The 14975-nt window shown below is 43.4% G+C and overlaps 1 protein-coding gene, 1 non-coding gene and 1 pseudogene across 5 annotated transcripts; all 3 read right to left on the minus strand.

Moving 5' to 3' along the window:
* Positions 1 to 1679: 1679 nt before the first annotated feature.
* Positions 1680 to 2633, minus strand: LOC109941452 (uncharacterized; annotated as a pseudogene).
* A 100-nt stretch (positions 2634 to 2733) lies between these two features.
* On the minus strand, positions 2734 to 13364 carry LOC100282304 (uncharacterized). Of its 4 annotated transcripts, XM_035961456.1 has the most exons (14): positions 13074 to 13355; positions 12791 to 12844; positions 12678 to 12712; positions 12197 to 12288; positions 11951 to 12013; positions 11757 to 11855; positions 11379 to 11537; positions 11031 to 11102; positions 10777 to 10909; positions 10615 to 10679; positions 7826 to 7901; positions 7602 to 7703; positions 7286 to 7478; positions 2734 to 3329 (listed from the first exon to the last, which is right to left on the minus strand). In XM_035961456.1, the coding sequence occupies exons 3-14, from the start codon at positions 12706 to 12708 to the stop codon at positions 3089 to 3091; spliced, it is 1326 nt and encodes a 441-aa protein (XP_035817349.1). In that variant the 5' UTR covers positions 12709 to 12712; positions 12791 to 12844; positions 13074 to 13355; the 3' UTR covers positions 2734 to 3088.
* Positions 6379 to 6495, minus strand: LOC111590049 (small nucleolar RNA snoR104). The gene has a single exon (XR_004852339.1). It is a non-coding gene; the product is annotated as a small nucleolar RNA snoR104 (small nucleolar RNA).
* Positions 13365 to 14975: the final 1611 nt, after the last annotated feature.

Genomic DNA, 14975 nt, shown 5'->3' on the forward strand with positions numbered 1-14975 from the left:
GAGGCGGACCGATCGATCAACTCTGCAAACCGGACCGGCCGACTAACTCCCCGACGACCAACTCACTGTCGAGCAACTGAGCAAGTCTGCGAGGCGAGGCAAACGGTCGAGTCTCCGCCAAGCCGATCCACGAAGAAGAAATCCGGGCCGACACCGTCGGCCCACGATAGCTGCGACAAGACACAACGACACCAAGTCGCGACCTGTCTGTACCTACCAGTACCAAAAGGCGTGAGGCAGACACGATGGAACACCCTCACGTGCGCCCACGGATAAGCCCACACTAACTAGCGGGGCCAGTCAACTCTAGTCATAGGGGCCTCCGCACTGAAGTCTCTATAGTGGCCCATACACTGGAAAGGATGAGACAATACACCATACCAGACGTATACCTACGCGTGCTTGATAGTGACGCAAGGGGTATGACAGAAGACGAAGTTGTACCAGACACGACCTTGAACCTTACCGTATACCCACTTCGCGGGACCCACCAGGTACCATGACGCTGGCACCAAGCAAGCTACAGGGACTCATAGCAGAAAGTACAAGATGGAACGACATACTAGGGGTACGATGGCACACGACCCTTTGGACGACGTCAGGAGACTACATCATCCGGAGGCAGCAAGCCGAGCTCCCCTCTGTAGAATACAAGTCCCCATTGTAAAGCCCACTCTTGAGCTATAAAAGGGGCAGGGCAACCTTCATTCAAACACGCAAGCACAACCATTGTAACACGCTCTATTGTAATACTACGACTAACACTACACTGGACTAAGGCTCCGGCCTGAACCATTATAACAAGTGTCTCAGTTTTCTGCACGGATCTCTGTGATCCACCATTTGGAGTGGGTCCGCGTTTGCATCCCCTCTGAACACAAATTTTATTGTCCCCTGGTTTTCGAAACCACGACACTAAATATTTTACTAGAGCTAAATAATACTATTACTAAACTTTTATAATTTTTGTTGATTTTATTAAGCATGTTAAGTGGTCTTTATTCTAATTACTAAATAAAACAATTGTACATTTGTTACTCCTAAAATTTTAGAAAAAAAATAAGGCGAATATTATATCTTATTACCAATTTTTTTAAAAATTTTATAAAATTTTAGACACCAGTAGAAGACAGAATTGAAAAAGTCAAAATTAGTGCCAATTAAATCAGTATCACGTTATCAAACCACCAACTAAAAACTATCTAAAAGGTTATTTGTTTAGTTTTGCAAAGTTAAGAGGATTAAACAGGCGGTCTTGAAGGTAAAGGGTAAAGTCCCTTTAAAAATTAGAAGGTGTGTAGACTTATTCCAATAAACTTATCTTGGTCGACATCGGTATCACCGTTCTCATTCTCTTTATCCTCTTCCCGAGCATAATGGGCAACTTATGTCAACGAAGTTGGAGAACACAATCTCCTAGGAAGCAAATTCTTTGACATGTTATACCTCGAGCACTCTTATAAGTTATAACAGACAACAGGCGCACGGCTATTTCTTGACATTCGATAAAGCTTCCCTAACATCGTACTCCCTTCGTTTTTTTTATTTGACTTTTTTTTCAAAAATGAACTTGTAGCGTCAAATATTTAAGAATGGAGATAGTATTCATTTTCAGTGTTCTCACTTTGGAAGTAATACCTTTCATCAGCAGAAAGCATATATACCACATCATCTTTTTTTTAACGTAATGGCAGGAACTCTGCCTCTCAATTAAGAAGAATGGAATTGACCTAGTTTTAAGAAAAACCGGGCCCAAAACCTACCCAGAGCGTACAGTAGAAAAACCGGCAAACGCCCTAACAAACAACCTAGACAACGACAGCCCCCCCCCCCACACACATCTAGAGTCATCGTTGCCAAGCTCAAATACAAGAGACGAGCAGCTCCGGCTTCCCAAGACGAGCCGCACACTACCAAAGCAACTCAACGACGCTTACATCCAGACACCGACGCAAGGAATAAGACAGCGGCGCGCCATCGTTGCCAAGCCTCAGCACACCCACACGAGGCAGCTCCGATTCTTCACCACGAGCAAAGATCCACAACGCTGAACTCTGGGAGCAAGCAGACGTCTAAAGCGACAATGGCCCGGACACCATCAAGCCAAGCGGAGTGACGAAGAGCCTCCACAACACGGACGAACACACAAACTGGAGGTCTTCTGGGCCGCGCCTTCAAGAAGGAGAAACGACGTCGAAAAGCCGTCGCCGCCCGCGTGGTACAAACCAAGCAAAGTTTCCTCCGAAGACAAAAAATATATATATACCACATCATCTGTAATTTTGTACTGGTAAAACTGGATAATAGGGCTGAAAACGAAGATTAGACATAAGTAAATGAAAAACATGTAACCTCATGGAGTGCTTCACGTTGCTCACATAGAGCAGAACGGCAAAGAGCAATCTTGAACTTCACCTGCAACAGCACAGCAGAACTGAATGAGATATTTGTTACCTGTCTCTTCTTCTCATGTCAACTTCAATCTTTCTCGATCTATCTTCACAATGGGATATTTGTTATCTTCTCATGTCTCCGCTAGCTCTAGAGGTCTCTATTCGATGTGTCCAAACAATATTATTTATAATTAATGGTACCTATCATTTATATTATCATTCTAGTCTTATATAGACATTCTATAGACTTAGATTTATATGACCATAAATCCAACCTAACATACCGCTACACTTATCTACTAAACATAATCATACTGGACAGTGGATGGAAATTGAGGCGGACTTTCAAGACCACGTAACAATCATGTACGAGCTGAACACAATGTATTTACATATAGAGTAGTCAGGATTGCGCGCTTGGCACAATTTACATGTACATACAGGCAGCAGAGGCTGTGAGCATTCAATCAGGCCCTCGGGATAGTGTTCAGATGTCAACATGGCCAAGCCACGCTAGCCTCAAAAGACCAATATGGCACACTTTACAATAAGCTTCAGGGGAAACAGGTGGCGACGAATCTAATACACTAGCTAAGTTACAGTGAATGATACCGCGGTGCATGCAGTTCCCGAGGATGTTGCGGTTTTGATGCACTGGATCTGGATACAGTTACTTGGCAGCTGGAGAACAGAACTCATGTCTCTTCCACTTGCTCTTCCTCTTCCTGGAGAAGGTTCTCCCTGTTGTCATGGGCCCAGAAGCCACGCACATCTACAAGCATGCTGGCGATAGTCCCGCCTTGCTTGCAAGAAAGAAGATCTGATAGCGAGATCCTGAGAGGATCTGCGGGCTTCACCATGTCCCAGATTTCATCCCTCACATCTTCGATGCAAAGCTCGTAGTTCCCGCCCTCAATCCATTTCTGGTGTACATCTCTGGAAACATGAAAAAGGGTTCCATGAGAAAGATGAATGGTCAAATTAAACAGAAAGCAGCCTACTGATATCATGTGGCACATCGTACAATCAGTTCGATACATAAGACTTCACTAATACGGTGTTGTAAGAATTGAGAGCACAAGACTAATGAGAAATGAGAAAATATCAAAAAAAATCAGATCAAATGTCTGGGTTGACTAACTTGTTGCATTGAGCATTTTCTAGTATCAGCTATAATAGTTGAAACTGTTTTTAATCAACAAATTACAGTAAAATCTTACTGGATTTAGTAAATACACATGTAGCTAGTTAGATTCCATAAAAGCAAAACAGCAACTGAACAGCCCCTGTTCAAGCCTTCTAGGATAATATTTCTCAGTCACATCCATGACTTGTCTAACAACAGTGGTGGAGGACAAAAATAATAATGAGGTATGGCTGAAGAAGGACAAAAAAAGAGAAAAATATGATGCAACACATAGGACTTGAACCTGGAACCTGTTGATTGCAAGCAATATGAACTTACCACTACACCAAACATGACTTTTAGGTATGGCTCAAGCCATAGTTGGCCATAACAGGTGCTCCGCCACTGCCTAACAAGATTGCAACTGGTCGGGAAGACCCAATGCCGGAGATTCCCACGAGTGGGATACCAGAAAGGATAAACCGAGGTAAGCCTCCCCCCCTGCAAAAGCAGAGAGGCTACTTCGAACACGTGAGATAGCTCTCACCAGTGCACCAGGCCTGTCCTTCAACAAGATTGCAACTGGTGATTAAAATTAAACTAGTCGGTTAACCATGCGTTACGACGGCTCACAACAATATCCACGTAAAGTATCCACCAAAAAGATCTCAAGATTTTTTATTGATTGTCTCCGCTCTTCGCATAATATTTTTATGAACGCACGAGTACCATAGGCAGCAAATCAGAGACCCCCATCCCTCGCCCCCCCCCCCCCCACTTCTAAGGTTTCGTAGAGCAGGAGGGGAAGGGAAGAGGCGGACATACCTGTAGCTAGTTAGGGTTTAGGGTTTAGAATTTAGGGTTTAGGATTTAGTAAATACACATGTAGCTAGTTAGGATTTAGTAAATACACATGTAGCTAGTTAGATTCCATAAAAGCAAAACAGCAACTGAACAGCCCCTGTTCAAGCCTTCTAGGATAATATTTCTCAGTCACATCCATGACTTGTCTAACAACAGTGGTGGAGGACAAAAATAATAATGAGGTATGGCTGAAGAAGGACAAAAAAAGAGAAAAATATGATGCAACACATAGGACTTGAACCTGGAACCTGTTGATTGCAAGCAATATGAACTTACCACTACACCAAACATGACTTTTAGGTATGGCTCAAGCCATAGTTGGCCATAACAGGTGCTCCGCCACTGCCTAACAAGATTGCAACTGGTCGGGAAGACCCAATGCCGGAGATTCCCACGAGTGGGATACCAGAAAGGATAAACCGAGGTAAGCCTCCCCCCCTGCAAAAGCAGAGAGGCTACTTCGAACACGTGAGATAGCTCTCACCAGTGCACCAGGCCTGTCCTTCAACAAGATTGCAACTGGTGATTAAAATTAAACTAGTCGGTTAACCATGCGTTACGACGGCTCACAACAATATCCACGTAAAGTATCCACCAAAAAGATCTCAAGATTTTTTATTGATTGTCTCCGCTCTTCGCATAATATTTTTATGAACGCACGAGTACCATAGGCAGCAAATCAGAGACCCCCATCCCTCCCCCCCCCCACTTCTAAGGTTTCGTAGAGCAGGAGGGGAAGAGGCGGACATACCTATTCGTTGCCGGAGAAGGACACGACGAAGACCTAGGCATCTGGAGGCGACATATGTAGTATACCACTAGATATATAGGGAGAGAGCACGCAAGCGGAGAAAGAAGCCCAGCCGGAGCAGCTCCAAACCGAGAGGCACCCGCACCAGGCGTCAATCCGAGAAGGGCGAGAGAATGCGAGTGTCTTCCCAGCCCTGGACCCGCCGAAGCGACACAACACCACCACCAACTCTGTAGCATACGCCGACTGCTGCCACGCTACGGGTCTTGGTTGTCCAATATCTCAGACCTGGACTCCTCATCGCCAAGATAACCTAATTGTGGCAGGCGCCACCATGTCCTCGACAGCACGCACGGAGAAACGCCAGGAGCATGACCGACTAGTCCCGTACCCGCGTCGACGAGCGTCGATCGGCTCGCGGCTGCGACCGTGGGCGAGGGCAGCAGGTTGGGGAGGAAGAACAGGGCGAAGGCCGAGAAGACGAACGGGACGTCCAACGACGGCGAAAACGATGGTGCGCGCATGATGTGAAATGTCCTCGTGGACGTGCAATAGCCACTGCGCGAGTCGGTGTCGAGGCTAGTGTCAGATGAATACGGGGAGAAGGCGCATGCTCCTACGCCCTCTGCCGAAAATGGGGTGATGCGGAGGTGGAGGCATGAAGGGAGAGAGAAAAGAAGTAGAATGGCGAACTAGGTGGTGGCAACTGAGGCGAGGACCATCATTATCGTGCGAAGGTACAGATGGACAGATGGGTCGTTTCTGGCGAGCCGGTCCGAGGCACGACCCATTTAATAGTGTCTGGGCCAACCCGACACGAGCGCACGTGCGGTGCTTGGGCCGTAGCCTTGGCCCGTAGTGGTGGCCCGGCCCGACACGATTAATTTTTTTTTACAAAAAATTATATATACATATGTACAATTTATATTCAATATTGTAAACACTTGAGCATCATGTTTTACTGGTTAGAGAAATTCGTCTAGTGTCTCGCACCCTTCTTCCATCAGGTTGTGGGTTCAAACCCCAACTCCTGCACCGCTTTTTAATATAACCCACCTCCTATACCGCTTATTAACATTTTACGCTGAGTTGATTTGAAAGAAATGTAGGAACTTTTTTGTAAAAAAAAATAACCGTTGAAACTGATGCTTTAAGTATAGTGGAGATTAAAAATAAAAAAGGATCTGCGCTGTGGCCATGGGTGCAAAAGAAGAAAAAACAGAAAGATTAACTATTGTAACAGCTGATATACTGCCTGTTAAGGCCAGCAGAACAGACTAAAAGTTCAGCAAGCACAAAAATGACAGAATCAATATAGGAAGATTGTATCAGGTAGGAATGTCAACTCTAACAGTCTCCTTTCTTTTCTTCCAGAATACAGGTGCTTCTCAAAATTGGATTTGAACAGAACCCAAGTTTTGTACTTCACAGTAGTATTGAACGCAAATTTCAAATTATAATGTTGTTATATATACATGTAAATCCATATTGATGACAGGCTGACTCTAGGCCACTTACAATAGAAGAGAATTAGGTAGTGTGACTAAATCAACGACAGTAAGCTTCAAAACAACATCATGCAGTTTTAGGAGTCAGTCCTTTTTCACCCCTTTTACTTTTATAGGCAGGTAGGTAGTTCTTCGCAAAATACAAGTCAAAGTAGAACATCGCAGTGGAGCAAGTCAAACCAAAGTAAGTTCAAAACTGTTTTCAAGCCAAATAGATTCAGCACAAGGATTCAATTTTCAAACTTAAGTTTGAAATGGTATGCAAAGACACTTTAATTCAGCCATCAGAAAAAGGGGGTCTGCATCTGCATGCCATGACCATGAAGTAGATCTATCATCAGACTAACAACTGTCATAAGAATCCAGTAACAATATAGGTGCTGTTTGGTTCAGCCGTGGGAATGGCACCGTTAATAATTAGCGCTTTAATTCCTTAACTGACCGGGAAGGGAACGGATAGCACCGGTCAAGGAGTGGTTTCGTCGTTGTATAATATCGTATCAGATAACGTTGTGAATTAATACGGGCTGCTGTACCCAAACACGAAACAACGCGATCGGATCACACTGTAAATTGATAACGGGCCAAAAGGACCGAACCAAACAGCCAAATAGTGTAAATTAGTCCATACATAATTACATACCTAAATAGAGTGTGGATGTCTGCAGTTGTAAGGAACCCCCTTCCATTAAGATCAAGGCATCTAAATAAATATGTCAAGCCTTCAGGGGTATCTTTGTTTTCTAGAGCCAAAACAAAATCAAGAAAGCTTTCGAAGTCCATCTCGCGACTGTTTCCACCTCCAACTTTGCTCCGGCGGACATGCTCATCAAAAACTGAAAAACTCAACCACATTGTTGTTACGTAGTCATGAATAAACCCTCAAAGACAGTTCATGATCTAAATACAAGCTTTGACACAACAACAAAAGTATAACCAAAACAGTGGCAGATTTTAACCTCTTTCAATGAAAATCTCAGTCAATGTGCCATCTGCATATTCCTTGAGTTCTTGTTTGCTCAGTGTACTGTTTGTATCCTTATCTAGTGCAAGAAACATGTCTGCACAGGCATGAGGTCAATATTAAATACAGAGCATACAGCACACTAGAACGGTAGGTAGAGAACACATTACAAATCCAAGGGGGAAAACAACAATTTTGCGAGAATTACAGCTGACATACCACATATGCGCTGAGCTGAAGTTAAGGAAAACCAATTTTCTGCCTGCTCGACATCAGTTACCTCTTCCTCGCTTTCCTGAAAATAAAAGTGACAATAATCATCAAAATGTGCAAATTCTCAAAATCATGTGAAATACAAATATGCAGCAACATTTTTTCTCAAATACGCAGGACAGCTGCGTATCATTATATTAATAGGAGAGGAAAAAAAGCATCAGGCCCAAAACAAAGAAAAACAAGCACACACACACACCCTGGAAAAAAACCCTAAACGCACACACGCACCCAAAGACACCCCCAGCGCACAACCTATACAACACACCAGCGCACACAACCTAAGAAATTCTCCTCCTTTAGCCAGGGTCAAATAGAGTTCAAATGTTATTGGCACCTGCCAAAGTCCATAGTTGCAGCTCATCTCTGAATCCCTCCTCTAGGGAAGATAGGCAGGGTCGCGCAAAACACATTTATTTCTATGCTTCCAAATGCTCCATGCTTCAAGGATGACAATACTATTGAAACCCTTTCTTTTGCCTTTGGGGCTAGATGAGAAGTTTTCCTCCACCAGTCCACGAAACAGCTATCACCTCGCTTAGGCACCACATTATTAAGGCTAATCGAAGATAGAATACCATGCCCAAACTGCCTTGCAAAAACACAGCTGGTTAAGATGTGCTGGACCGTTTCTTCCTCTTGGTCACAAAGGACACAGCTCTGTTTCTTTGTCATGGGCATCATAGGGAGCGGTCACTCATGTGGGGCCGCACCTATGCGCGCCAAAAGCGAGAGGCCGCAGGGGGCGCTGGCAGCAGCACGCGCAAGGAAGGCACGGACGCTGGCAGCAGCGCGCGCAAGGAAGGCATGGCAAAGGAAAGCGCGCACAAGGAAGGCATGGCAAAGGAAAGCGCGCGCAAGGAAGGCATGGCAAAGGAAAGTGACTGATTTGGTGGCTAAATTGATAGACCTAAATTGTAGGGGAGATAATTTCAATTAGTCACTTGCCTAATTAGTGGTTGCCTAGTTGGTCAACCGGTGGCCTATATATAGGCCTGTACGCAGGAGACAAAGGAAGAAAAAATATATTATCAAACCAATCTCTCTCTCTTGCAATGACCCTCTCAAGCGCCTAGGGCTGCTACCCTAGAACCAAGCCTGCGGCAGAGGGGTATAACCTCGCCGGAGAAGACAGTTATCCCCATGGACCGAAGGTCCATGACATTCTTCCTCTTGGTCACAAAGGACACAGCTCTGGGTATAGTCAAGTCCTCTTTTTTTAAGTATGTCTGTTGTCCAACATTTATTATTACTAGTCGGTTGCCCGTGCGTTGTGACGGTTCACAACAATACCCACGTAAACTATCCACCAAAAAGATCTCAAGATTTTTTATTGATTGTCTCCGCTCTCCGCATAATTTTTTTTTATTTGACTAACCGATGTTGTTTACTCTATCCAATATATCTTGATACAACACGGCCAATGAAAGGAACGATTAGAAAAGAAAGAGTTCACAACGACTGACTGAACGAACAGAGATTATAGAATGACATAATTCCACCATATAGAGACCGGCCTATTTAATAGTGTCTGAGCCAGCCCGGCACGAGTGCAGTGTCGTGCTTAGGCCGTAGCCTCGGTCTGTAGTGCTGGCTCAGCCCGGCACGATTATATTATTTTATTTTACAAAAAAATGGTATATACATATGTATAATTTATATTCAATATTAAAAACACCTGAGCATGATGTTCTACTGATTAGACGGCTTCACCTAGTGTCTTCCGCCCTTCTTCCATCAGGGCGTGGGTTCAAACCCCACCTCCTGCACCGCTTTTTAACATTTTACGCTGATTTAACCAAATGGCCCGATGGGCTAATGGGCCGGCCTGACACGGTCAGCAGGCTGGCATGCCGTGCCTAGGCCGGAGCTGTGGCCCGTGGGCGTCGGGCCTAACGGGCCCATGCCGGGCCGCCGTTTGGCCATCTATATTGCGGAGATGTGGTTTGGGACGTGGAGGTTGGTTGCACGAAGGGGACGGGCGTGTAGCGGGTTAATTTGAAATAGATGTGAGGTGTTATTTGTAAATAAAAATGACGCAGAACGACCGTTGAAACTGGCGCTTTAATATAGTAGAGAATGGCAAGCCAAACAAAGGTTTTACATTTGGGGGCTGCTCAGGTCTTCCAAATTCTCTTCCAAGGTTCAAAGGAAACTGCACCACTGAAAAAATTATGTACACAGGCTTGGAGCTGAATACCCCATCACTAGAAAATCTCCACACATGTGTATCATTATTATCTTCTATGATGAATTTTTCTAAGACATCTCATAGCTGTAAGTACTGTCCAATGCCCACAAGAGAGAGGTTTCCCTGTATATAACTAAAAACTATTTGGTGCAAACCACTAAAAGCCGCTAAAAGTTCTTCCATATATATTTTCACAGTTCAATCCGAAAGCCACTAAAAGCAGGTTCAGAGGTGCTTTCAGTTTTGCACTGCGAGAAAGTCCACTTTTAAAAAAACTGCTTCGCAGCCCTTTGGTTTGGCTTTTGGCTTTTGGGGGGCAAAAGTCAAACCAAACACACTCTCCAAGTCCAAGGTTTAGCGGTGTTTGTTTCTGAAACCATAGCCATCTCATTTGCAATGCCTAGCTCATGGTGAGAAGGTTAGGTATTCCAAGGCCTCCCAATTCAATAGTCCTAGTGACCTATTCCCAAGCTATAAGGCAATTTACACTGTACAAGTATAATATTCTCAAGTTCACCATGTTGGACAGTGCAAAAAAAAGTACCTGATGTAGTTCCATTAGCTCCTGAAGACAATTGCTCAGCAACACTTTCTTTATGCATGCTTTCCCTGCAAGAATAAATAGTATAATGCAACATAGGCGGTTAATCTCGTAACGTTGTGTTGGATATAAATTCACTGTATAAGTCTAGTTCTTTTTTTATACCCCGTTTGTGTGGATCACAGAAGAAAAAGAACTTGCGTGCAGCTATGCGGCAGAACATCTGAACAAATGCAGTAGGCATGTCACGCAATTGTGCCAAATTGGGGATGAGTCCTCTAATATATGCTTCCATTTCCTATGAAAATAAATGAGTGAGTCCTCTTATACATGTTTCCATTTCCTACGAGAACAATTAAGGTATAAAAAAACACTTTTAAGGTGCAAAGTATGATCAACATGTCCTGGGGTGTCCTTACATGAGGCTGAAGGAAACCATCAGAATCCTCATCAAGCTCACTCATATCAATTCTTGCTTGAGTAAGAGAAACCTGCACAAGAACCAGTAAGCAAATGATCAGTACATAGCACCATAATTTGCACAATTAGATTCTAAGGTGTAGCCTAACCGTTATTTAGACAAACTTGGTATAAATAACGAAACGGTATAACTAATGGAGTAAAAATTACTTCAGATAAGAATAGAGAACAGAATCGCTAATAATGTGGATTTTAACCAACCCACAATCTATTAGAAACAAAATGAAGCATCTGGGACAAAACTAGCTGGCAAGTTTAACTGCTCTTTCTCGCAGAAAATAACTCACTGTTCGCATGACATAAAGATAAAATGGTAGGATAGCAATCCTCCCAGAGTCATCCTTCTCAAACTTCATGAAGTTTGAAGGGCTGAAGAAGCGTTTGCATTTCTGACCAATCTGCTCCGTGCAGACTGTAGCGATATGGCAGAAATCTTCATAATTCATCTGCAGTATCTCAGGAAGAATAAGAAAGGGAGATATCATAAGAAAACAGTGCTACATAGTCAGATAAAGAAATATAAATGGAGATCATGAATGTAGTTGTTAGCGGTAAGCCGGTGAGCTAGAACAAAACTAGTATTCCAATATTCAAAAATGCAACAAGAATTAAGACTTCTACAAATGGATGTGATGTAAAATACATGTATCAAAAAAGAATCTTACCTTTTCAGCACCAGTAGCATCATCGATTACACAATTTTCTCTGAGACAAACCCACATGGCATCAAGATCATCAGCATTCAGCAGCATCTCTGATTGTTTCTGTAATTGGTTTTGAAAAGATACCATAAGGCACAAGTCATGAAAAGGAAAATACCAACTAAATAAAGCTTAGCATGTCACCGGCCTTATGTTACCTTTAAAAACCTATACTTGGCCAACCTTTGAACTCTAGAGCTAATAGATCCTTCTTCAGGTTTCTGGACACATGATGGAGATTAGTATCCACAACTAAGGTGCAAGATTCTACAAAAAGGACCAAGTGTAGTTACTAAGGGAACCCAAAAGAAATTATTACCTATACTATTGCATTAATCTGTAAATTTCATCTTAAAAGTACAAATATAAAAGGACAAGAATAGTCAGCAAACTGAATTGTGCACCTTCTTGTAGAAACTTGGGATGGAACCAGCTTCAGCACTCTTCCGCTGCCGCTCCTTGAAAATCTCAAGCAATATCCTTTTAGTCTCCAGTTCTGCAAATTGTGCATATGGAACAAATCATGAACATGGTGCGAAATGTATATGTTGATTAACAAAACAACCACAGGAGTCTAGCATTTTATGTTAAGCTTGTTTCCAAAGAGAACATGCTAGTTTTTTGTATCACTTTAGTGCGCCCACGAGTAAGGAATAACGCCAAACTACTTTAATTCAATAATTGTAAAAAATTGCAAAAGAAAAAAGGTCCCAGTTCTCTGTGCAGGTGCAGTGACAGAAGTACTAGCACTCAGACTCAGCCCACCGTCCTAAGGCCAGGCCGGCGGGATCCTCTGCAGGTACATCTGTGAACGGAGCTACAGCTGGCCGGCTGACGTGTGGGGCCTGCCACGGCCTGGCCCCACACGTCAGCCGCCGGACATACCTGTATCGGAAGAGTTTCCGAGGCCAGGCATCCCCCTATCGTCAAATTATGAGTATGGGTGTGAGCTCAAACAGCAGAAACCCAAAATATATATCCTCCATAAACATCACTACCTCTTCAGAAAGCACCATTGTTCTTCCCGAATGAATCACCACCAAAATCAACAGCTGCAAATCAGTATCCAACTTTTTCAGGTGCCCCTTGTGCTGCATTACATCAACATAAATACTATGCTGCACAAACCCCATCCTCCTACTATACACATTTCAAACTGGGCGGATGTAAACCTTAGTCCTAGCACCTAAACCACCGCCTCGAAATCCAAGGCGCGCAGCTCCGACCGAGCCTAGCGCGGAAGCCGGGGGCTAGGGAGGAACAGAGGAGAGAGGCACTGACCCATGAGGGCCTCGGATCCGAGGCCGGCGCCCATGCCGACGAAGCGGCGGAGGTTGCGTACCCACGACATGGAAGAGGCAGGTGGGATCCGCCTCCCGGCGGCCGCAGACGAGGCCTCGTCGCCGCCGGCGTCCGTGCCATCGCCGGAGGCGGTGCTCATCGCCGTCGCGGTGGTGGATCGGGTGCTCAGGGCGGGCGCGTGGGGGAGCACTGAGTGAAATGGGCCCGACGCTCTCCGGTTTTGGAGTGTTGAGAACTTTACCACATATCAACATATTCTCCCTTTCCGTAAGTACAACATTAGGTACGAGAAGATGTGGAAGACTTATCTCACTTTACACAAGTCCACACACTAAAAAGAACACATGAGATACAAAATATAGTATTGGGTCTTTAGTCACTTTCTCTTCTGTATTCCATATGAGGGGTATATATTCTATATATAAAGACAGGATATCCCTAGGAGGCATATTCGGTATTTGCCCATATAACCCTTTATTAGTGTTTCTCAACACTCCCCTTTGGGTGAATAACGCGATCAACACATGCCTCATTAAAACTCTCAAAAACCTAGGGGAAAATATGGAGAAAGAACGAATGGTGACGCATATTGCATTGCACTTTATTTCTTCGTTAAAAATCTCATGTGAGAAACTTTAGGAAAACTCACTAAAGGAAAAGGAGTACAACAATTGTCATCTGGTCAGATTTTCGATCTTCTGGATTTGCATTGTGTCGAATCTTCTACGACGGCTAACTTTAAAAATGTGCTCCCCTGATCTTTGCGAAAACTATCTCAATATGACAAAACATCTTCTTCTGAAAGTATATGCACATAGAAATTTAGCAAACGGATTGCATCCTTGCAAGGATTATTTCAGAAACTTCACCTCAACTCACTTCTAGGATACACGAGGTAAGTGCACATATCAACATAAACAAGCCACTTCGACTGGTGGTGTTCGATCAAATAGATCTACATATTTGATAGAAACTTTCACAAAGGTTCACATATTGATCAAACTAACGCCTTCGGGGCATACAATATGGCATTCAGTGTCTCACAATTGTGATCAAGATTTAGCATTTGCTCCTCCTGACGATGACATCCATCAAAGTCATTATCCCTCATAACTTAAACATATTCTTCAAGAAATATGCCTCATTGTTCATCTAGAATAATGAGCATGGATGGGGCTAGGGAGCTACACCTTTCATTCTATCATACACCACAATGTATACATAGTTGTGCAAAGCAAATAACTTGTCCTTCCATGGGACTCAGGGGGATACAATAGTTGTGATGATACATATTCTAGATATGACTCATCGCTCCATACGTTCATTCATTACAACATTTTGCCGGTAACACCGAAACCTTATAGGTTTCTGCCATAGGGGCTTTAGAGGATACCGTAATTCCACAGCTAGTGGAAAATAGCATGAGTAAAACTCGTGGAATGCACATGTGCTTATTCGGTGAATTTCAAGTCCTTTGGTACCTCATCTCATTCCTTTTCGGGTCTATATAGATCTTTATCCCTTTATCGGGATTAATCAATTTTGGTGTTTAACTCAGACTTTGATTCTTCTAGAAAGTTTCCATTAGAGAACTACAATCTCAATTACGAGATATTGTCTCTACACAGGAGAATTATCATTCATCAGGAATGTATTGTCGGTATGAAATTTGTATGTTGCATATTTATAATTCAAGAATATGAGTCCTTCTAGGATCTCATGATGGATCTTCTGAATCCTTTTAACTGCATATTTTAGTTCATGCCATTTGACAGATTATATCATATAACGAAACAGTGTTATTTAACACATATGTGGGAATGGGTCTCTCACAAGACCACTTGAACCATCGCATTCACCACTCATTATTTCGATAGCGCC

This window comes from Zea mays, chromosome 8, assembly GCF_902167145.1.
Source record: "Zea mays cultivar B73 chromosome 8, Zm-B73-REFERENCE-NAM-5.0, whole genome shotgun sequence".
Taxonomy (NCBI): domain Eukaryota; kingdom Viridiplantae; phylum Streptophyta; class Magnoliopsida; order Poales; family Poaceae; genus Zea; species Zea mays.